The sequence below is a fragment of the Poecilia mexicana genome, unplaced genomic scaffold (assembly GCF_051168715.1).
Source record: "Poecilia mexicana isolate PSO_F unplaced genomic scaffold, ASM5116871v1 scaffold_13, whole genome shotgun sequence".
NCBI lineage: Eukaryota > Metazoa > Chordata > Actinopteri > Cyprinodontiformes > Poeciliidae > Poecilia > Poecilia mexicana.
Genome location: NW_028263382.1, coordinates 394948 through 419369, shown reverse-complemented (window position 1 = coordinate 419369; position 24422 = coordinate 394948). Strand labels below are relative to the sequence as shown.

General features: G+C 38.6%; 1 protein-coding gene across 1 annotated transcript in view; it reads left to right on the top strand.

Annotated features, from left to right (window-relative positions):
* The window catches only part of sorl1 (sortilin-related receptor, L(DLR class) A repeats containing), a 310727-nt gene that overhangs the window by 99170 nt on the left and 187135 nt on the right, over window positions 1-24422 (top strand). The window contains exons 7-11 of the mRNA XM_088011422.1: window positions 3904-4005; window positions 4175-4344; window positions 6721-6913; window positions 12276-12393; window positions 19986-20059. Of these exons, the coding sequence (XP_087867548.1) occupies window positions 3904-4005; window positions 4175-4344; window positions 6721-6913; window positions 12276-12393; window positions 19986-20059 (657 nt within the window). The remainder of the gene's footprint in view (window positions 1-3903; window positions 4006-4174; window positions 4345-6720; window positions 6914-12275; window positions 12394-19985; window positions 20060-24422) is intronic.

The window sequence follows — 24422 nt, the reverse complement described above, 5'->3', positions numbered from 1 at the left end:
CTGTGTCTTAATCTAAATAGAGGCTTTGGGGGAGGCAGTATTACTCATACCCAGATGCAGAGACGATCTTGGCAGTGGAAAACTTTAACGTCCATGGATGGAGTCCTGTCTTTGTCTTGGCAGAATCCCTTCAGAATAAATCCAAAGTTGAACTGGTGAGAATCCTCAATCAGTTCTTTATCCAAACGATCTTTGTCTATTCCCCATGTCCACTGCAGCATTGTTGTAATCCTTTGGGTTGTGAGGGGGGGCCGCATTCAAATAAGAATCCCGGGTTGTGGGTAAACGGATCTTGTTCCTTCCTTGTGCAGCAAACAGTCTCATCATCCCGGGGTTTCAGCAAGCAACCCTCCGTTGGTTCTGCATCTCCATCTGCTCGACTCGAACGCTGCGGAACAAAGAACCCCGATCCTTCTGTCTGGTGTCTTTTTATTCTTATCAGCAGCCACACACTTTCTTTCCTCACGTGCGTTTTTCCTTGACGTCAACTGCCTTTTGGTTGGCCTCAACCTTCAGATGAACTGCCTTGTTTTTTAGGACTGAACTTTCTGAAGTTCTCTGTTTGCCCTCTGCACCTGTTTCCTTCATGCATCTCAAAAAATCTCACTTCTTGTTTCTGCTTGGACAGATGATCTCATATCCATCACCATCTTGGAGACATGATGTCTGTTCTGATGACCTAATATCTTGGTCACCTCTGCTCTCCTTTTGGTTCCTCTTTTCCCCTGACCTATCACCTACCATCTACCTCCAACACAACATCAGTGACCTTTAGTTACAGTTACACATTTCACCACATTTCAAGTTCAATGTCAAAATCACATTTATAACCTTTAAGTTTCTCTGATTTAGCATTCATTTATAATTTTATAATAACCATTACTTATTAGTTACTCTTATTATAATCAAGATGTAAGTTATTACAGACATTTCTGAAAAGAAACCAAGAATAATCCATTATTCTAATTATTTGACACCATGTTACAGTTACTTCTTCCACCTTTAAGTACTTCCATAAGTATAAGAGTAAGTGTAAATATTCTTATAATCAAACCAACATCAACCACTGGTTAAACCAATATTAATTATTGGCTTAATTATAAGTTATCATTATTAATTTAAGTATTTTACTCTGGGTTTTATCCAATTACTCAAAATGTTTAGATTTTATTCTTTAAACTTTTAATGCTCAAAATGAGCAATCTGAACTATTTTTAATCACTGCAGGCTGGAAACTTCCTCTTTCTCCAGGAAACCTGCTCTTCCTGTTCCATGACTCTCTTTCTGTCTGATTATGATTTTTTATGATTAAATAGAAAAAAGTAGAATTAAAGCAAAGTTTGCAGGACACTATAACAACACACACAACCAGATTAATTTTATTACCGTCTGACTCTACTGTTGGGTCTTGATGTCACCTGTGTAATCAGTTTTAAAGATAACTTTATTTATTGTTATTATTAAACTAAAATCTCCAGCATGGGGAAGTGGGCTGAGCTCGACTTTTTCTCGACAAGTTATTATAGTTTTTGTTCTTTAAAGTAATAACTTTGGTGTTTTTTTGTCACACTTAAACTTTCATGTTCATTATGTTCACTTTTGTCGTGTAAACTGATAATTTATGTAAAGCTCATAAAGTTGTGAGTAAAATTGAACAATTTTAAAATATCGGTAATAAAACAAAATATTTGAATTACCTTGAACAGCTTGTATAATTAATCTTTCCATGCAATTGTAGCCTAAAACAATGTAAGTACTGCAGTGTAGTTATGCAAAATAGGAAAGTAGGAATAAAGAGGACTTATGAGTAATTAAAATTGTACTTTATTAGCAATAGCAGTAAATCAAAAATAAAAATTAAGTGTAATTTAAATACATTACTAGTTATTAGTAGTATATTTAAAATATATTTAAGGTATATTAAAAGTATATTTTTAATATAATTATATGACAAAATTAGTACACTCAAAATATCCTAATCATGCTCTTGAATACTACATAAAAAAGTATACTTAAAGTATAATAAGTACAACTTGAAGTTGTCCCAAAAAAGTATGTTAAAGTATACTAAACACACTAAAAATGTTAAATTAATACAATTTAAATACTATTAATGTATACTAAGCACAAAAAATTTTGTTCCACAATAGTACAGTTTAAGTACATAAATCAAAGTATGCTAAAGTGTGTTAAAATTTAATACAATATATTAAAGTATACTTTTTTTTTACTCAGGTGTGTATTTAAAAACTCAACAGACACGAAATGGAAGAGCTACTAAAGCCACATTAGGAGCATTGAATTAAATCTCCCGTTTGTTGTGCATCTCTGCGCTCATTGCAGCAGATTTAACTCATTATGCAGGGCCAGTCCAAGGCTTTACGAGTCCTTGAGCAGTATTTGACTTAAGGGCCCCTCTTGCTGCTAAAAACATCAGCATCTCTAACAGCTTCTATGTTAGATATAGTAAAATCTGGGAGAAGGAGTAGTTTAATTGGCCAACCTAAACAGCAATAAGTTATAAATGCAGCTTACTAATTTGTATTTGTGAACTAACAGAGCTCAAACTCAAAGATTAAACTCACAGCATCAGATTGTTGCTGTAATAACAAAACAATTTAACTATGAATACGTTCTTTAAACTTTTACAAAGCAAACTTTCCAGCTCCTTAAAAGCTTACATTTAAATGTTAAACAATTTAAAATATTTTAATTTACACACTAAAACCATTAAATAAAATTTTTAGCAGCATTGACAATATCAATAAACAAATTATAGTTTTATGTATCTGTGGTCTGTGTTAAAATATTAGCATTTATGGGGCCCCTGAAGTCCGGGGGGGCCTTATGGAGCCGCTGACTTAATTTGAATTAAACAGATGTGCAAATAATTTATATTCATTTTAATTGTATTTTTTGAGTTGTTGTTTTTAAGTCTCTGTAGTTGTGGGTTTAGATAGCATCTAATTGGTGATGTTTTCCTGTAACATATAATTAGTAATATTTTTACTTTTCCTGTCTACTTAACATCTTTTAAAATAAAAACACGATGGACTGCTTCGGCGCCCGGCCACCGGGCTTAGCAAGGTTCCTGGGGAAACCATGTATTTCCATACCCTATGTTTTCAACACCATTAAAAAAACCCGGTTACGCCACAGACATTGCCTCTATGCTTCAGCTAATATTTCCACAAACCTTTGCTGCATCGCTATCACTGTCACATGACCATGTTCATTGATGCTGTCATTGAACAAACAGTGGAGAAAATAGTACAACTCACTATCTTAACAGGGGTCATTAGCTGGAATTTCTCATTGCAATGATGATTCAAAATTCTTATAAGAAATTTATCACGATAATACAATAAATGCCCACCCTTAAACAATATAGATGTTGTTGCCAATAAAGAATAGAATAAAACTTAATTCATTGCCAACTTGAAATTTACTCTGTCATACATGAGGATATGTCTGGACCGTCATTGAATAACACGCCTCTCTCTGGTTGCGGAACAAAATTCCATCCCAAAATTTTCATATTGGAGTATACTTGGTGGTTTCAAAATGGAGGCCAAAATCCAGCAGATTTGTCTTATTTTATCAATCTGCTTTTTTTTTTTTTTTTTTAATGAATCTGAATTGTAGTAAATTTAGTTATGGTTCTTATGTTTCTTTTGCCATGCCACTACTATATATCAGGTTTTAATAGACAAAATGCAGTTTCTAAAATATCAGTAGGTAACTTGGGTTTAAAAGTTGTGCTCTCTTTTTTCAGTGAAAGGAAGATTTTTGAATTTGTGTTGGGTGATTTTGTTGAAAGTTCCTGATATGATACGGACCCTGTATGGAGGAGGAGTTCAATGAATGTCTCCGTCTCTTTCTCTATCTCCATGACCTTCCCAGAGATTTCTAGGCAGCCATAACCCATCATCTGTTCAGCTCTGGGTCTCCTACAACCGCCAGCCAATGAAAGCTGCCCAGTTCATGACCCGGCATCCAATCACGGTGAGTTTTAAAATGAACAGGGTCATTCCAGTTTCTAAAAAAATCAGACAGAGATCCAACTCTGGGACAATTGTTGCAGGTATGTGTGTGCGCGCGCGCGTGTGTGTGAGAGACATGATCTATGGTCTGAACTCTAAGTGACCTGCTGCTTCCCTCGCCCATCCAACAGGAGTACTACATTGCGGATGCATCAGAGGACCAGGTGTTTGTGTGTGTGAACCACACAAACAATGCCACACACCTGTACATCTCAGACGCACAGGGCCTGTCCTTCTCTCTGTCACTTGAGAATGTGCTCTACTACAGTCCTGGGGGCTCAGGCAGCAATACACTTATCCGGTACTGCAAACACACACACACGAACACGCACACGCTCACTCAGATTTAGTCATCTGTCAATAACACATCAAATTGTTTAAGTAAGATTTGCCTGATTTGATTAAATACTTTCAGAATTTTACAATCCTATTTTCAACTAAATAGGATTGCTTGATGATGACTGAAATATTTTTAGCATTTAAAATCCACTATAATGCCTGGATAGATTCAAGCTGGAATAGGTCAGTGGCCTATACAAAACATATTCATTACTTTTAATACACAATATTATTCTCAGATATTGAGAATTCACCAGATCAGTTCTGCCTGTTTTGAGTTCATGTAGAAATGTGCTATATTAGCACAACGACAGGATTATGCAAAAGAGCTACAGCTAGCCACGCCCTCCCAACTCAGTGTTTGCATTAGCTCAGATACGTGAAAATGGTTCCAATCGCACAGTGGTACACCGTACATCTTTGACCAAGCAGCAGAAGAGGAGCCTGCTGAACGACCATCAAGCCACATCCACTGAAAAGTTAAATGCTGCGGATCTGACGCACATTTATATCTTTATTAATTCAAACTCTGTGGATTCTGCTTCGCTATTGGTCTGTGTGCCATGGTTAGAAGTTAATATCAGCTACTGCAAATGTGACCTTTTTTAAAAATATATATTTTTGAGGCTAAAGGAGAAGTACTTCTCTCAACATGTCAAAACAAAAGATTCAGACAATTTTGGTAATGTACAAGAGTCCAACATGTTTTCACAAACACTGCATCTTTTCAATGTGGACTGTCACTTTCAGTTTACTACAAAAAACCAAGTAAATTAGTGCTGTAGAATTTATCTGAAAAAAATGAATTTAGTTGAAACTAAGTGCACTAATTCTTTCCAAAGTGCTAAATAAAAAAAATTGCTCTGCTATTGATGCATTAGCAGATTAGTGAGAATGTACACCGTTTAAAAGTATTGGAATAAAGACCGCTCAATAAAATTTGTTCCACATTTAGTTTTGGATTACATTTTTTTATTTTTTTATAAATAAATATGAAACCATTAAAGAAAACACAATTTTTTTCTACTACTTCAGAGTCAAGTTCTATTTCCTAATTTGTCACATGAGAATCTTAAGGGGTATGAATACTTTGTGGGGTAGTGTTTGTCTCATCTGGGTACTGGAAAGCTCAAATTTCATTTTCCAGAAAACCTATTTTCATGTTGTGTGCCATTTTTCTCATGACATAAAAAAAACTTTTAAATTCATGTAGCTACAGTTGCAGAAAAAAGCCCGAGGGAAAAAAAAAATTGTCATTCCATTTGTGCAGCTGTTGATCAGTGGGATATAGGTTGTCTTTCTACTGTTAGATGTTTGATTCCATATTGTTTATGGTACAACAAAGAGGGTAAAACTGTCATGAGGTGGTTTGGTGGTGGTGAGGAGAGACACAGGGACCCAGGTTATGATGAAAATGGTGGTATTTAATGAAAGGTGTAGCTCAGTACAGTCCAAATCTCAGGCAGCACAGATAAGCAGGAACACAGAGGCTCAACACCGGTAGCGACTGAATTGACAACGACTGACACATATGAGCTTTCGCCGTCACAGGACTTAACAGTTCTACTGTGACGACTAACACAAAGACTGACTAGACACGTACGTAAGACAAACGTTTGACAAGGACCCGACGAAGAACACAGACAACAGGTGGGTTTAAATACACACAGGGGTAATCAAAGGAACGAGATACACCTGAGAAACAATCAACGGAGAAGACGCAGAGAGAGACTCACAGGGAACAGGACCACACAGAAAAAACTCAAAACACACAGAAACACGGATCATGACAAAAACGTGATTAAATCCTGTTTGTGTCATTGTATGACAGTGAAACACATACACTGCTAGTATTTCATTTAGCATCATGTAACAACAAACAGAACCCATTATGACCTTGCTGTGCTGTCGAACCAGTAGTAAGGTCGTTACCATAGTAACCTCTGGGACTCAGAGGACAGCCTCCAGCTCTGCAAGCAGATGCTTGGACAAATCAAAGGCCGTCCAAACATGGACAGCATGTGCTTCCTTATCCAATAGAAACTCTAAAACTGTAAATGGGAGCTACTTGCTCCCATTTATTGATGATTTGTTATCTTTTCTCAACTTCATTGGGAGGAATAGCCAGCGTTGATTCAGGTGTGATCCTTCCTGATGATTCATTTAGTGTCTCTGACAGCCTGTCCTCTGCTAATCAGATCAGTGCTGTGTTTGTGCTGTTTTGTTGGAGCCGGGTATTTCAAATATTTGGCAGCTGAATTTATGCATGTTTAATATAACAATGCCTCTGATTGACCATTCCTTAAAGGTAGCTTCCTGTTGCTCCACTGGCTTTCAGGTACTTTGCCAATGAACCGTTTGCGGACGTGCATCGGGTGGAGGGACTCCGGGGCGTTTTCATCGCCACGCTCGTCAATGGCTTGGTCAGCGAGGAAAACATGCGCTCGGTCATCACATTTGACAAGGGGGGGACATGGGAACTGCTGCAAGCGCCTGCCACCGACAGCCTGGGGGGAACGGTGGACTGTCAGGTACGGCAGGATCCAAACCACCTGGTGCTTTCAAATGGGACGTTTTTTTGTCTCGAGAAAAGAAAACAAACTCCACATTATTATTTTATTATTATTAAGAACAGTTTCCTAATTATTTAAAGTGGCAGTATTATGTAAAATTTACTTTTTAAATTTTTACATCATGTCACAATGTTGTTGGCTCATCAAAAACATACCTGTGTTTGAGAAACCCTTTAATCTCCATGGCAACCTTTCAGCTGTGCAAAACGCACTCAGCTCCTTCAGACTAGCCAGCAGCAATTAGCAAACACCTGGTAGAATTGTACATCTGCTGAGGTCCTTGTAGGACCTACTTCTCATAGCAACGGTGGTAAAAACGTCAATAGAGGAGCTGTGTTGTGAAGACTTCTTGAAGGTGGACTTTGAGAAAGAGCAAGAAGACCCAATTTCAAGGTATTATATTAAAAAGTCAAATTTTTAGGTCATATTTGGTATATACAAAATTTTCATAACCATTCGTAGTTACATGATTGTGCTATAAAATTATATTTGCCTAGAAAATACATACTTCCTGTTTAAAGTGGACACATCATGCTTTTAAATCCTTCCTTTCACATGTAAATCATTCAGTTATGGTCTATATAAAATAGGACTGCAATGCTTCCTGGTTATTGTAGGTCTACAAACCCCTCCTCTACACCTGTTCTGAGGTGTTTTAGAACAACTCGTTTTGCATTTTTCTTTTTTTATGTGAATGAAACATTTTGCGGCCTGCCCCCCTCCAGGGCGCAGAGCATTCCACTCCACCCTGTCCCACCCTTTTTGCAGTTTGATAGCAGCGATACAATTATCTACTTCTTTATCCTAAGTTTATTAAAATGTCATCAACAGAAGACTTGTTCATCCAACCTTACATGTTCGAGCCATAGTTTGACCCACAGCAGGAGAATGAAGACGACGAGCCTAAAGAGCCACATATTCAAATGAATGCATTACAATGGTGTTATTACTGTACTCACCATCCACCATCTGCATATTGTGGGTAGTTACCCACAATATGCAGAATAATTTTACTGTAGTGTTTAGACATGCCAGATAAATATAATAATTATTGATGCCAACCCAATTTGAATGAAGTAAACAAAACCTTGACATAGATGGATGGATGGATAGATGGATGGATAGATAGATAGATAGATAGATAGATACTTTATTCATCCCTTTGGGATTTACCCTCAGGGAAGTTGTAGTTCAGTCTCCCACACAGCACCAATACATCAAATCCTTAAACTGTTTTTTTTTTAAACATTAGCATTTAGCTTGATTCTACAGTTCCTCTATTTCTATTGTACTCCTGTTAGCCAGTGAGGAGTTGAAAAGTTTTATTGCATGAGGCACAAAGGAGTTCCTTAGTCTATTGGTCCTGCACTTTGGAAGAAGCAGTCTCCCACTGAACCTGCTTTCCTGGCTGCTGATGACGATGACAGTGTGCAGAGGGTGGCTGGTGTCCATAATATCCTCGAGTTTCTATAGGGTTCTCCTCTCTGCCACTGCTGCCAGAGAGTCAAGCCTTGTGCCAACCACTGACCCAGCCCTCCTGATTTACTTCTTCAGCTTAGAAAGGTCTGTCTCCGAGATGCTTCCACCCCAGCACACCACAGCATATAAGAGGACGCTGGTGACAACAGACTGGTAAAACAACCTCAGCAGCTTTCCACATGTTAAAGGATCTCAGCCTCCTCAGGTAGTACATCCTGGTCTGAGCCTTCTTATAAAGCTGCTTGGTGTTGCTTGTCCAGTCCAGCTTTTTGTCCAGCTGCAGGCCAAGATATTGATAGGTCTGCACGACCTCCACCTCTCCCCTCCTATCAGAACTGGCCGTGGACTGCCTCTTTCACTCCTGAAGTCAATGACCAGTTCCTTTGTCTTGGAAGTATTTAGCTGCAGGCTGTTTCTATGGCACCAGACAACAAAGTCTCTCACCAGGCTCCTGTACTCCTCTTCACTGTCCTTAATGCACCCCATGATGGCAGTATCATCAGCGTACTTCTGAATACGACATGTTTCAGAGTTATTGCAGAAGTCTGAGGTGTACAGGGTGAAGAGGATGGGTGACGGTACCGTCCCTTGCTGGGCTCCAGTGTTGCTGACCACAGTGTCAGACGTGATGTGATTCATCCTGACGAACTGTGGTCTGTCGGTAAGGTAGCTGCAAATCCAGGTGACTAGGCAGGAGTCCACTTTCATTCTGGTGAGTTTTTCCAGAAGTGCAGGGGGCTGAATTGTGTTAAACGCACTTGAAAAATCCAGGAAGGGGATCCTTCCACTTCCCTTGTTCAGGTGCGAGTGGGCTCGATGTAGAAAGTGGATGATGGCATCCTCCACTCCAACCTTTGCCCAGTAGGCAAACTGCAGGGGTTCTTCAGCATCCTGTACCTGCATTCTGAGGTGGGTGAGGAAGAGCCTCTCCAGAGTCTTCATCAGCTGTGATGTCAGTGCTACCGGTCTGAAGTCATTCAGCTCACTGGGCCTGCTCTTCTTAGGGTCAGGAATGATGCAGGATGTCTTCCAGGGTGTGGGCACGCTCCCAAGTTGCAGACTAAGGTTGAAGATTCGTTGTAATGGTTCCCCTAGCTCAGTAGCACAGATCTTGAGAATCCGAGGGGATATTCTGTCGGGTCCTGCAGCTTTTCGGGATCGAAGCTTCCTCAGTTCTGCCCTCACTTGATCAGCTGTAAAGTGTGGAGGAGGCTGTGTGGAGGGAAAGAAAGTAGAGGGGCTACTAGGCTGCCTTGGAGGAGGAGGTTGGGTCAGGGGGCTGGTATGGGATAAAGGTGAGATGAGGATGCCATGATGGTAGAATGACTGCACCTGATGACAAGGAAGAGGATCTACTGGGGGAAAGCACTGGGACAGAGTAGATGTAGTAATGGTGGGTGAAGCATAATGGCTAAATCTATTGAAAAAGTTATTCAGTTCATTAGCTTTCTCTTTACTTCCTCCCTCTGTGGTAGTTCGAGCTTTGTGCCCTGTAATGGTTCTGAAATCATCCCAGACATCACTTAAGCAGTTTTCCCTCAGCTTCTGCTCCACCTTCTGTAGCAGTCTTTTGCCTTTCTCAGACAACATTTCACCTCTCTTTGTGCTGCCTTTATCTTCTCTTTATCTTTAGTCCTGAAGGCCATCTTCTTCTGATTGAGCACAGCCTTTACTCCTTGTGTTACCCATGGTTTATTATTTGAGTAACATCGAACAGTCTTGAGGGGGCCACCACATCTACACAAAAATTAAGGTAATCTGTGAAAATGCAAGTCATCCCCTCTAGGTCCTCACCATGAGCTCCCAGCAGCATATCCCAGTTTGTGATGTTGAAACAGTCTCTCAGGGCCTCCTTTGCTTCAGGAGTCCATCTTCTGATGGAGTGAGTGGAGACACCCTGCCTTTGGACCAGGGGGATGTACTGGGGCTGTATGTACTTTGTATGTCTGACTTGCCTAATGGGGGAAGAGCAACAGCCTCATATCCATCTTTTACATTGGTGTACAGTAAATCAATTATCCTGTTTTTCCTGGTGGGACAATTGACAGTCTGGTGAAAGGCAGTCAGAGTGGAATCCAGGGTGACATGATTAAAATCTCCAGATATTATTATGAGTGCTTCAGGATATTGCAACTGAAGTTGTGCTGTGATACTTTGTATCTTTTGACAGATAGCAGCTGTGGGATGTAAACACAGATGGAGATCAAGTGACTGAATTCCTGGAGGAGGTAGTAAGGCCGCAGGCTGACAGCCAACAGCTCCAGATCAGGGCAGCACAGCTCTGCCTTAACTGTGACATGGCCAGGGTTACACCAACCAGGGTTAACGTAGATGATCAAACCGCCACCTCTGCTTTGTCCACATGCCTTCGGATCTCTATCAGCTCTGACCGTTATAAATCCGCGCAGAGTAATGGTAGTATCCAGTATGCTGTCAGTTAGCCATGTCTCCGTCAGGATGAACAGGCTGCACTCACGATAAGTCCGCTGATTCTCCAACGCGGACATCTCATCCATCTTATTGTGTAGTGAGTTGACATTCCCCATGATCATGGAGGGAAGTGATGGTTTAAAACGCCTCCGGTTCTCGGCGAGCCTAGCCTTAAGCTTAGCTCCAGCCTTGCAGCCTTGATACCTCCTCCTTGGCTCCACTGGGGTGGCTTACTTCCGTCCATCCGGGCTCTTCCTAAGGGCCAGCAACTTTTCTCTTGAACAAACAAGACAGCTGACTCTTGAGGTAAATAAATTAAGACAAATAAAGTTATTAGTGCTGAGGAGCGACTAGAGTTGCTGCTGTTAACATACATCTTAATTAATTAAGGAGTAAGCTAACTGGAGCGTCAAGAATGTCACTGAATGCATTTGGATTATGCGTTTCCCAAGACAAAATTGGCAAAAACAAAGCCAAATAATTATATCCAAAACATGCAGTACAATTATATCCTCAAGGAGGTAGCTAAAAGCTAGCCCACAATGCAATATTAGCAGAAGGCTCCAGGCTACTATCAAATCAATGGCCACAACATCATTATCAACACAAAAAATGGGTCTAAAATAAGCTTTGCTGTCATTTTAGTGTTTTTAGCAGCTTACCACTTTGCTGTGTACCTTGTTTAAGAAAAGAGAAGGAACTGACCCTCAATCATATTAAGTTTTTGGGAAAATCCCTCTTGATACTGGCAGAGGTTGCTGAAGCACTTGCTCTTAAGGAAGAGCTACATGCAAACTGACTTTTCCCGCTGAGCTGCAAGCATTTCCAAGAAAAGTCTAATTTATCCAGACACCTCAAAGAGGCTGGAGGCAATGTAAGGAATTGTGTGTATTAATACATGCACCAACGAACATTTTGACTTAATTACTTCCAAATTCGGAACAACTGAACTTGGACTACAAAATCACTGCAAGGAAAAAAATGGCAAATTCACAAAACTGAAGTAATAACCTTATCTAGCAGTTCAATAGCAAATTTGGTGATGTCATAGAAAAGAAAAACATAGTGAATAGAGAAAAATTAACACACTGAAGAATATAACCTGGAAAGAATATAAAGATATCTACACAGCACCGGGAGAAAATAAATTTACATTTAGTTCACTCATAAGCACTCAAAGTATGCAAAAAAAATCATAAAAAAAATGGATTTTGTATATTTACCCTTTAAAGCTTAAAAAAAACAAAAGCAAGCGGAATAATTTGAAAATAGTGCATCAGCCTGTGTCTTGATATTATTGCAGTTGTTCTTCTATATTCTCTGAAAAGAATATAGAAAAACTCCTACTTTCTGCGTAGAGTCCTCCTGTTTTCCTCATTCGTCTGACTTCCCTTCGTTTCTCCTCCCCCAGCTCAGTAAAGGTTGCTCTCTGCACTTGGCCCAGCGCTGGAGCCAGCTGTTTAACATCCAGTTGAGGAGGATGTCCATTCTATCCAAAGATTCGGCTCCAGGACTTATCATGGCCACAGGTGGGAGAGCCAGAAGTGTTACAGACGTTAGAAAACCCTGCCAATCACCAAGGCAGCTTCTTCCACATGTTTTCTGTCTCCTACTTGGCGTTTTGCAAAAAGCAAATTGGATGTTTGATGTCAATTTTTTTTAATCATAATTTTTATAGCCTCTTCCATAGAAGTCTTAAAGGAGAGGCTATATGGCTCTTCTGTACAGGAGAGCCATATAGCTCTCCTATATAGGAGAGCCATATAGCTCTCCGATATAGGAGAGGCTCCTATATAGTCTATATAGGAGAGCCATATATAAAGGCAATATGGCTCTCCTATATAGGAGAGCCATTTCGCCTCACCTAGGCTATATGGCTCCTAGGCTATATGGAGAGGCCATTTAGCCTCACCATATATGGCGAGGGAGGGAAAGGGAGGGATTCAGCTCCCTTTGCTGAATTCCTCAGCAAAGGGAGCAAATCCTTGGAAATTCCAAGAATCCCTTTGCTGAGGGTTCAGATACACAGAACACCTTTCAGGGTTTTTGCAGCTATTTAGAAAATCTTCCACTTTATGAATTGGATAATACTTTATATTAATCTATCACAGTGTTTCTCAACCTTTTTTGGGCCAGTGCCCCCCTAGCCTTTATCTAGGTCCCTCACCGCCCCCCACCAAAGAATTTGTAGGCTACCTTGCACTCACTATTATTTTATTATTAATATTACTATCACTATTGTAGATGTTTTGATTTTTATGCTTGTTTCTGTATTTATCATCAAAATAATTTCCCAGAGAACAAAAAAGCAATGTGATAGAAATTATTTTCACAGGTGTTTACAAAAAATGCAATGAACATTCAAGTTAAAATCGGTAGGCCTAACAGCAGCCAATCAGAGTAGATATTCTTATTCTGTGCCATTTTCTAGTTGTTAAATATTCCACAAAATGACCAGATAAAAGATGTACAGCAATGCCAGTTTAAACTTTGAATTATCTGCAAAACGACTGAGCTCTGCAACATTAAAACATGGGTAGAACCGTAACTACATTAATCTTAGCTCTTCTTCTCTTCAGTGTTTGTCAGTTTCTGGTCCTCATCATGGATATCAGAACGTTCCCGAAGATTCTGATTGACACAAATGTGACTCTCATTCTGTGGAGTGTCTGTGGAAATAAATGTAAAATTAAAAAAATATTGTAGCAAATATATCGCTTTCTCAAAAATACATAAGTAAATAAGTTAAAATTATTCTCAACTAGCCACTGTACAATCGGGAATCAACGCAGTGACCGTACATAATACATACCGGCTTCATGGCTCCGTCCTTATATCTGGCCTCTTCCGCTGTCGATCTCTGCTGCTTACCACACTCTGCCTTGCTGTACTGCGTTATTACAAAATAAATGAAATAACTGGAAGATCACTTTTCCTTACAAATATGCGAGTTTTCACTATTGACTAAATGTGAAATCATAACTTACTGAATTTCAAAACGATACTGAAAAAGTAACTCCGTGAAATAGTACTTTTTCCACCATTTCACACCACTAGCGGAACAAGTCAGTGTCAGGGTGGGGGGCGGGGCCAATTACCGGGCCCCTAACCAATCACCGGGCCCCTAAGGAATCACCGGGTCCCTTACGTGGAGTGAAACTGAAACTGTTGAGCGGGGGGAGGGGAGTACACCCTTCTCAACAGGCGAGGGCGCACTTTCTCTGTCTATAATCACATATTTCAATGACTTGAAACCATTCCTCCCTCCCTGGCACCTCCAGGCCCGGGCCCCCATCCGACCCGGTTTGGGGGGCAGCAACCCCCCCAGTCCCCTCTATAGCTCCGCGCCTGTTTCACACAATGCACGGGCATTTTCGTTCATGTTGGGTTTAGCAGTAGCACTCCTTACCACCGGTGCTAATCTTCCTCTGGAGTTTAATGGCGGCTGCTTGACCGACTATGAAAGTGCATTACTGCCATCAACTGGACTGGAGTGTTAAATGAAAGTTGACAGAAAAAAATATATTCTAAAAAGTTATTTTTTCAAAAGTTACGTGACAGTATATTTTATTTTATTGTTTTATTTTATAATTAATTGCTAAAATGTTTTTAATGTGTAGATGTTTATTTATGCAATTCTACTTTGAGCTATCTCCTTTTTAGTTTATACAGAATATAATGATTCATAATCTGAGTTATATTTAGTGCTTAACTAACAAAACTTAAAAATAAAGAATACAAATGTTTATACTCTATCAGAAGGTATAACATACTTTCAACCATTTTGTTCTTCAATTTAAACTCTAGAGTTAAGCAACTGAATACTGATAAATCATCTGTAGTTTCTTAAGTCCTGTGTTGTGATGTGGAATGGTGTCACTACCATTCCAACATAGGATAACTCTGGGTCTTTAAAGCAATCAGTGAACATTAACATTAGTTTGAATATTATTCACAAAAATACTTTATGTACAATGAACCACTCTGGAACATGTTTTTTTATTATTATTTTTGATTAAGTTGTGCAATTCCTCCCATCACAAAATAAATCTTCGGTAACACTTTATTTGAAGGGGGGTGAATAAGACTGACATGACACTTTCATGAACATGACATAACATGTCATGAACATGAATAAGCCTTCATGAATAGTTATGACTGTTGTCATAAAGCGTCATTCGGTAAATTATGACACTTTTAATACAAAGTTGACATTATTCAAAATGTCTTTGTTATGACAACTTGACATTAACCAAGAAATCATTACAGTTTAAACTTTACCTTTAATAACATAAAGTTACCTAATTTTTAAAGTGCAATCATTAATACTTTTATAACAAATTTATATCAGTAATGATTTCTTGGTCAATGTCAAGTTGTCATAACAAAGACATTTTGAATAATGCCAACTTTGTATTAAAAGTGTCATTATTTACCGAATGACACTTTATGACAACAGTCATAAATATTCATGAAGGCTTATTCATGTTCATGACAGATGTTATGTCATCTTTATGACAGTGTCATGTCAGTCTTATTCACCCCCCTTCAAATAAAGTGTTACCGAAACCTTCAGATGGGAGGAATGTCAAAGTAAGATCACGTTTCACAAAAGTCTATTGTATGTATTTATTCATGCATATTCTTCTTTTATATTATCAGTTAAACCAAAACTAAGTTTTTCAGTGCTCCTAACACACATGCAATATGTATTTTAATGGATAAGATAGATTATTGTTTTAATATTCTTTCTCCAAACATACTTCTTCATGGCATACTTCTATAACTGAACAATACCTACAGACGTCTCAAAATGTGTTAAACTATTTGGCCCATTGCACTTTAACACCAGCATGTATTTATATCCCCATTTGAAGGAGTACATGTTGGAATACAGGCTTTTTTGAGCCAGTATTCCAGTATTTCTGATTAAATACTGAGAATGTTTAATCACAAAGTCCAGATTAGGTGACAGTTTCAGAAGAGTCAACAACAACTTAGTATGCCATGAACATCTGCCTGTGATACAATAATGACCAAAATTTTACATGTGCAAATGATTGGAACTTTGTCATGATGACACAACTGATACTTTATGTAAAGCTCAGTGTTGTCACGTCGGCAGAAACACTTCGGTCTGCATTCCATCACACAATCTTGGATGAGCTTGAAAGACATGCAATGTTGACAATATATCATCAGATTTACCCTGAAAATTGTACTTTGATATGCACACTTAAGTGTTAAGGTTACATCCCTAAGTTGAGCTAAGTGTGTTCAGTGCTGGATGGTGAATGTCACACTAAATTTGTTCAATTTGTATAACTTTGTAACATTAGAACATTTTCAGCATTAATGCTCGTTTTATACTTAAATCTCATTATTTCTCAATTAATAACACTGAGGGGTTTTGGCTAGGTCCTGGGTCTAGTAAACAGGTGAACAGAAGGTAAAATGGCTTAGCCACAACAGGAATGAGAGTCAAAAGGCGGTGCTCAACAGTTGATTTTCATTTGCACGGCTCCCAGCAACTTCATTTAAATACGAAAACCTCTGCTAGGCAGAAGGGGAGGGAGGTGATAGGGGAACACGGACACACAGCGTTTTTGACCATATTTGGCAGTGCTCTACCATTTTCCACTCTGACAAAAACCTCTTGCCGATAGCCCTCAATCTCCATGCGCACGGCAGAACTAGGTGTCAATTGCTGTCGAAAATCCCACTTTTCGTTCTGTGTACATTAAAACATACCTTAAAGTTTATCAAAAACATTTGTGCAGCTGCTAATAGAAACTTAGCTTGATGGGGACCTTGAACAATCCAGTTCAACAACCAAAGTTTATGTTACAATGTTTGTATTTGTGTGAAACTGAGTTCTAACTTTAAATGAGTTGATTAATGGTTGGCCCTAAATGTTTCTGAGGGTTTTTTGGCTTCAAAACCACATGTTTGATAATGTTTGATAGCAATAATTAAAACTTCGCCATGTTTGATATTGGCTAGCAAAAATGTTTTTACATCAGGCTACATATTACATTGACATCTCAATGAACTATTTACTCTAAGCTGTAGTTGGTGATATATTAGTTTGCTGCTGTTGAATTAATGAAAGGATCATACTTAAAACCTTCTGCTCGTTGTTCCCTCTCATCGGTCAAGAATCCAAGAATGTCATGTGTATTAACAGAAAACCACAAACAACGATCTCTGTTCAATGTACAATCATTCTGAATTTATTCAAAACAATCAAATGAAATGTCCTAGAAAATCACAAACCAGAAAATCATAATTACCTGAGACAGAGACAATACACACGGCTACAGAAACAAAGAAAGATTGCAGAGGCACACAGCCTCTGGAGAACACACGAGGAGACCCTGTTGTTCTGCTCTAACATTTCCGGCTTCCCTCTTTTGTTAAAAAAGGCATGGCCTCCTCTGTACCATATGTAAATTATGGGAGTGCCCCTATCGGAGAGGAGGAAGATTTACGACTGTGGGAACCTGCTGTTTTGGCTGAGTGCAAACCGTGTAAAAGCTTCTATCAGATTTACAACTTTTCTTTAAATGCCTGCGTGTGACAGAGTTTTTAATGACTCTTCACCTGAACGCTAATCTAAACACAGGCAGAAAACTCAGGTTTGGCTACAAGACCAGAGCGTTTTCTTTACCCTTAGAGGAGGGACATTTATTATCCTCTCTGGGGAGAGCCCCAAGGTCACACAAAAGGCTGAGGCACACACTCTGACCCTGTACATATGGATTTGCACTCTGTTTTTTAAATATAGACCACTACAGACTAAATTATTTTTAATGAATTCCTGCTAGTATGTTAAAGAAAAATATTCTACTGATGACATTATATTGATTAAATCAAGAATGTAATTTTAACCTAAATTTGGGCCTATTTCAAACAATATTAATTTTGTCCAATATTTAAACTTGTGATTAAAATTAACACCAGCATTAAAACTAGCATAATTAAGCTAATAATTCCACTGCTGAACATGATAATTCATTTACCTAAAACAAACATTATTTTTACATCAACTTATAAGTTTTGTGGAACTTCTCCAATTAAAATTACTTCAAGGCAGAGACTCAGTCTGGTCCACATTCTCAGGTGATAAAGACTCCTGGTATAAATTAAATTTTTAACTATTGTAATTAATAGGTCAAATTAATTTAATCAAAGAATGTCATGAATATGTGTGAATGTTTTCCATCTTAAGTAGGGCTGCACTGATTGCAGTTTTCTGACCGATTGGCTATTATCAATCTTTGAAAATCCTTACCTGTTTATTTTGATTTTGGCCGATACCAATTTTTTTTGTCTGAAATGTTGCCAAATATAGCAAAAAAGTTGCTGAGTTGGCAACAGTGGGGTGACTAATTTCAGACATGACCTGATGGGCAGGTCTGTAAGTCAACCATCTCACTGCAGAGCAGGACAGTGGCTAATTTTTAAACCTCTGCTGAGCTGGATGAGATCATGGGATAAGGTTGTCTTCACATGTAAGTATCGGTCGATCACCAATCCCCCAAAGTTATGGAAGTCGGTGCTAATAAATCAGCCAATAAATGGAGACTTACAAGAACACCACAGTAGAAGTTGGCCCACATTTTCAGTATTATGTAAAATTGACTTTTTTGAGCATTACACCATGTTAATCCCTCATCAGAAACATAAGAAATTCTTTAATCTCCCGGGGGAACCATTCAGCTGTGCAAAATGCCAAATTAGGGACATATTCCCCCTATTTGGTGCCTTCTATAGATAAAAAAAATAGTACAACAGGACTTATGTGGTGGTTGAGACAGCAAATTGGACAGGACGGTCCTTGGTGGAATATGCATCAACTGGCATTAGTGGCCATTAAGACCAAGAGCAGTTTGGGGTAAATTTGAAACCAAACTGAATACCTTAGCTAACCTTTTTTTCATCCATTCGATATCTGAGATTTGGTTTCCAGCTCCAGGAAGAAAGCACTGGGGATGAACCAATATGGAAACTTGGGCAAATTTCAATTACCGATATAAATATTGCTGTTATGGCAGATAACTGAAATCTACCTATTTATATATAGCTAAATGTCAGTGTAGTATATTAAACAAGTCATTACTCTTGACGCTGTAGTGACTATTTATCCTCAAAACTTAAATTCAAAAATAAAAAAACTCAAGACTCAAAGGTGATCAAAACAAAAGGTGAATCTTACTCAAATAGTCACCTGATGCACCATGGATTCTAGTTTATGCAGCCCAAAAAGATCAAAAGTCAAAATGCAGTTCTTTCTTTGTTTTATTCCATTGTTTGGACAAAAAAGTTACAGGCTTCATAGACTGATGACTGACTGGTTGACTGAAGTGACTGGTAAAAAAATCTTGTGACCACCCACATGCATAAAAAGCTACCTAAGACCCACCTATTTATACCATGAAACACCCATGTCCCAACCTGAAATTAATTAACTAATTAAGTGAATTACTAACCAAAGAACTTATTCTAACAAATTAAACAAATTCTAATGATAAATCAACTACAAAATAAACAAAAAATAAGAATAAACTAAACAATTTAAATTCTAAGATTTAACTGAAAATAGAGAAATAGCTCCTACAGACGCCTTGTAAAACCTTCCACACTACGCTGACTTCACCATTTCCCTACTCCAGTTAAACTCCCCACAGTCCTTTGCTCACTACCACTGTCACATGACTAAGCCCACCAACTCCCCAGCCCCACCTCCATCCACACACTCCCTCCTAATTCCTGCAACAAGATGAAAATAAAAATTTGGTGTGAATATTGGTTCAGGTTTATACATCAAATTGATGCTAATAAGTTAAGAAAGGACTAATATATTCTGATTCTAATCAGTGCCGATTTATTGTGGATCTCTGCTTTTATTACTTTTTGTCTTCTGTTAATTATTGCTTCATTGATTGATCATGTTTCTTTTTAAATCTGCTAAAAATACGACATGATTTCCCATCTGCCAAATTAAAACCAGAAGTAATGAAGAACCTGAAATGTTTGGGGGGAAATTCCCAGTGACTGTGCCTATGCCTCTGTGTAGGTTTGTCACTGTGTGAAACGCCTTTTTGTTGTCTGGCTGCAGGATCTGTTGGCAGGAATCTGGCCAACAAGCCCAATGTCTACATATCAAGCAGTGCTGGAGCCCGGTGGAAAGAGGTCAGTACAAATTGTGACGATATCAGGAACAACACACAGGGAATACACAGGCAATAAAAAAATAACACATTGTAGTCATTGTACTGCCCAGAAAGGTACATAAGCTTCTGCATTTTGGTGTTGGTACTAAACCCAGCAGGGTTCTTTTCTCTTCCAGACAAAGAAAATAACTCATTTATATCAGACTTTTCCAAGTAATTACAGAAACATTGCATGATGTTTTTGTTTTTAGTTGCAGTGCTGCTAAAAGAGTTTTAAGACTTTCAGGATATCTAGAAGTTAATCTCCCTATTGAGCCATGAAATAAAGTGGAAACATGACATTACATATTAATGTTTCCTTATTGTGTTTATATGTAATTAAACCAGCATTATGAAGCAGTGAAGTGGAAAAACAACTTCTGTACACCATTAAATGTAATACAACCGTAGCAAAATGGTCTTTATGGCTAAGAGCAGCTGATTAGCATCTCAAAAGCTTAAATAATACCTGAACTATGAATCCCAGAGGAGTTGAAAAGAAAGAGAGAGAAGGAGGAAATTCAGACCATCTCTTCCATTCATCAGAACAGACAAGAACCATTTACTGACTCCAATGTCTTTCTAACCATACAGTATAACACTTACTCCTACCAACTCTTCCAAAACAAACTGTTCTGACTCGTTACTACTATACTTACATTTTCCATATAGCACTAGCAAGTTTTGTAAGGTCTCTTAAGGCGATATGAATTTTGATTATGATAGGGTCTGGCCTACTCACTAGGGCTGTTGTAAACAAATATTTTAGTAATCGAGTAATCAATTGATTATTCTTATGATTAATCAAGTAAACAGATAAAAAAAGATAAAGTAAAACATTGTAAATCTAGCATAACTGCAGTATCAGTCCAATTTTTCACATTTGAGCTAGCAACTTTTCTGTAGTTTAGAAAATTAACCTGTAACAATAATAAGTCACTTTCTAAGTTAACCTGAAGAAAAGTTATACAAAAATCTGAAATTATATTCAGTGTAATAATAAAGAGGCAGGCTCACAAATACGCTTATAAAAATGTCTATACTCCAGCTTTTCATTTATGTATTCATCTTCAGTCAGTTTAATAGGTGAACTCTCACCAGCCATTTATAGCTTTTGTGTTCATGCTAGCGACGGGATTTGTACGGAGCCCTCCAGGGGACATGGGGAATTTTTTTTCTTTTGCGTTCCCTCGCAAAACCTTTGCGTCCCCTCACAAAAGGTTTTGGGTTCCCTCACAATAATTTACTGATCAGTTAATGCTGAATAATAGAATTCACTATTCTATTATAGTGAATTATAGAATAGAATTATAGAATAGCGTCCTGGCGTCCTGAACGCCGCCAGGACGCTGAGACCAGCACATCCTCCTCTGAGTCCTTATCAAAACGTTAACTTTATTAAATAACAACAACAAAAAGTCAACAAAACGTTTTCAAATTAATGACCCCAAAAAAATAATAATCTCTGATTTCAACAAGGTGTTGCGCAATTCTGTGCATTTCGGTTCCATTATCAAAATAACTAGCAGAGCAGGAGTTTAAAAGTAACTAATCAACCACCGCTGTGTTCATGAGAGGCTTATTAATAATCGCAAAATAAATATCAAGCCTGAAAACCTGATATCGTAACGGACTAAATGTTTTAAACGTAATCTGTGCTCTGCTCGAGGAGTGAGCAGTTGCCACGGCAACAGGTGTGCTTAAACGACAAAGAGCGAGAGAGAGAGAGAGTAAAAAGATGCGAGTGGTTTTGAGTTGGTCACCTGTTCGGGTTGTTTTACCTTTGCTGCGGTGCATCACAACCGCTGTAGTTTCTGAACGTTCAATAAACGACAAACTTGGACTAATTATCACGTTCGTCTGTTACTATACGTCATTCACAACAAACATCAAACACGGTAAATATGTTTCATTAAGTATTTAACAAACAAATGGCTTCTACCGCGATAATTATGTGAAATTAAATTGTCTAATTCAAAAATAATAGTTTTATTGCTCTCTGGCATCTCTCTTTGAACTCAGAGTCTGAGAAGCTTTTCCTATATCCATTTTTTTTGCTTCTTATTTAGTGGAAATATTGATAAATATTGAAATAATAACCTTTTTCAATCTTCATAGCACCAATGTTGAAAATGAGGAGCTAACATTCATAAATGACATTGAAATAAAATTTAGTCCAACATCTGATTTGAGGGATTCCTCTAGAACCTGTTGGAGGAAAAATATCCCAACTTCAGAAGATGTGCTTTTAACTTAATAGATCTCTGTGGTTCCTCCTATGAGTATGAGAGTCAGGGTGAGGAGGCGCCATGTCAGGAAGACGAAGTGGAAGCTGCAGGATCTTCAGAACAAACAGGTCATGATGCTAGGCCTACTGATTATCCCTCTATCTGGACACAGGATCAATATAACCAGTAGGCCTGTCACAATAACAAATTTTGCTGAACGATTAATTGTCTAAAAATTATTGCGATAAACGATATTGTTTCAAGACCTTTTGACACTGATTTAATGGAAATGATTAATAATGCATGCGATTTCCTGCCATACATAGATGCACTTTATTTTCAAAACAACACATAACACTGGAACTGATAAACTAAATAAACAAAACAACCAAAAACAAAAGTAAAATGGATTCTCAGTCTCTATTAACAAAAAACGTACTTAAATAAAAACTAAACAACATAAAGCCAAAGTGAAAAAAAAAAACTGCATTCAACCAAAAGAGTGCAGATTATGAAGTCTGTATACTATATCGGCCTTCAGTAATCACTAGATTTAAATAGAGAAGATGGGCACATCCGACCTCCTAATGCAGTAGTTCATACTACACAATCTTTTGCCCCTATTTTCCCCTTACAACAATCTTAGAAAGTTGGCCGATCTAAGATTGTCGCCGGTGATTTCGTAACTGATCATCCTGTGGTGTGGTTTAGATCGTCGTGGCCGCTCCGATCTAAATCAGGGGTTTTCCCCAACTGGGAGCGTTAACGCTGAATGTGACAGATAGCCAATCAGAAAGCGCGGATTCTCCTCCGTGATTTCTGAGGGGAAATTACGGAGGTGAATCCCAAACAGCTGACATGGCGCAACCCAAAATCCAGCGGACATTGGAGATGATATGTGGAAACATTAATATTTATTCAACATTTTGTGCAAAGAATATAGAAATGACAAGGAGAGGAGTTGGAGCCAAATTGCTACTGCAGTTGATAAACCCGGTAGGTTTTCAGCTGTTCTTCGTTAACGTGACATAAATAGGTTACAATGATTTTCATTCAGTCAGGACTTTACGCTGACTCTAGCCACATGCATCACAGATAGATTCTAGTAAAGCATTGATTAATGCCTGATCTTAAAATTAGTTAACTGGACTTGTAGCCATTATTTTGTGCCCATGTGGCTGGACACCACATGCCACAACAAACCCGATCGAACTGTTATACCTAGGATTTCTGTCGACTAATGTGTAGTGGTCTCAGGTTTTGAAAATGGGCCGACAATCGGCCGACAACTCGTGTAGAGTGCGCTGGACATTACACTAAGGAAATGGGGAATGGAGGGTCAGTGGAGAGCACCGGAGTTGGGCCTTTTTTCATTGAGTGTCATCAACAGAAAGAAAAAAGGCAGGAAGAGACGATTAAGCCGATAATTAAAATGAGGTCGATAGGTTTAATTTATCGTGGGATTAATTGATTTATCGTTTATCGCGACAGACCTAATAACCAGTTTAAAAGCTAAAATGAATGGTTATATACCAGACATGGAAAACTGGGATGCACTCCATGCCATGATGTTCAGAATTTAGATCTCATGGCATCTCAACATGTCAGCATTGCAGCCAGTGGGCTGAGGGAAATACAGCTTTATTTTGTAACAATTCAGAGCTAACCAGCTTTTATCACTTCGCAAGAAAATTAATCAGCACAGAAATTCCAAAGCACACAAAGAAGCAGTTATATAATTCCCATCTCACCCTCTGCGGGTGGCCTCTTTGATCCTCTGAGCTCGGGTTCTCTACCAGAGGCCTGGGAGCTTGAGGGTTCTGTGCCTACACCTGCACATTTCTGGACTGAGATGTCTGATGTTGTTCCTGGGATCTGTTTTAGCCACTGCTCCAGTTTGGGGGTGACTGCCCCAAGGGCCCCAATGACCACAGGCACCACTGTGGTCTTCACCTACCAGGCCTTTTCCAGTTCCTCTCTGAGGCCCTGGTATTTCTCCAGTTTCTCATGCTCCTTTTTCCTGATGTTGTGGTCACTTGGTATTGCTACATCCACCACAACAGCTTTCTTCTGTTGTTTATCCACCACCACAATGTCCGGTTGGTTCGCCATTAC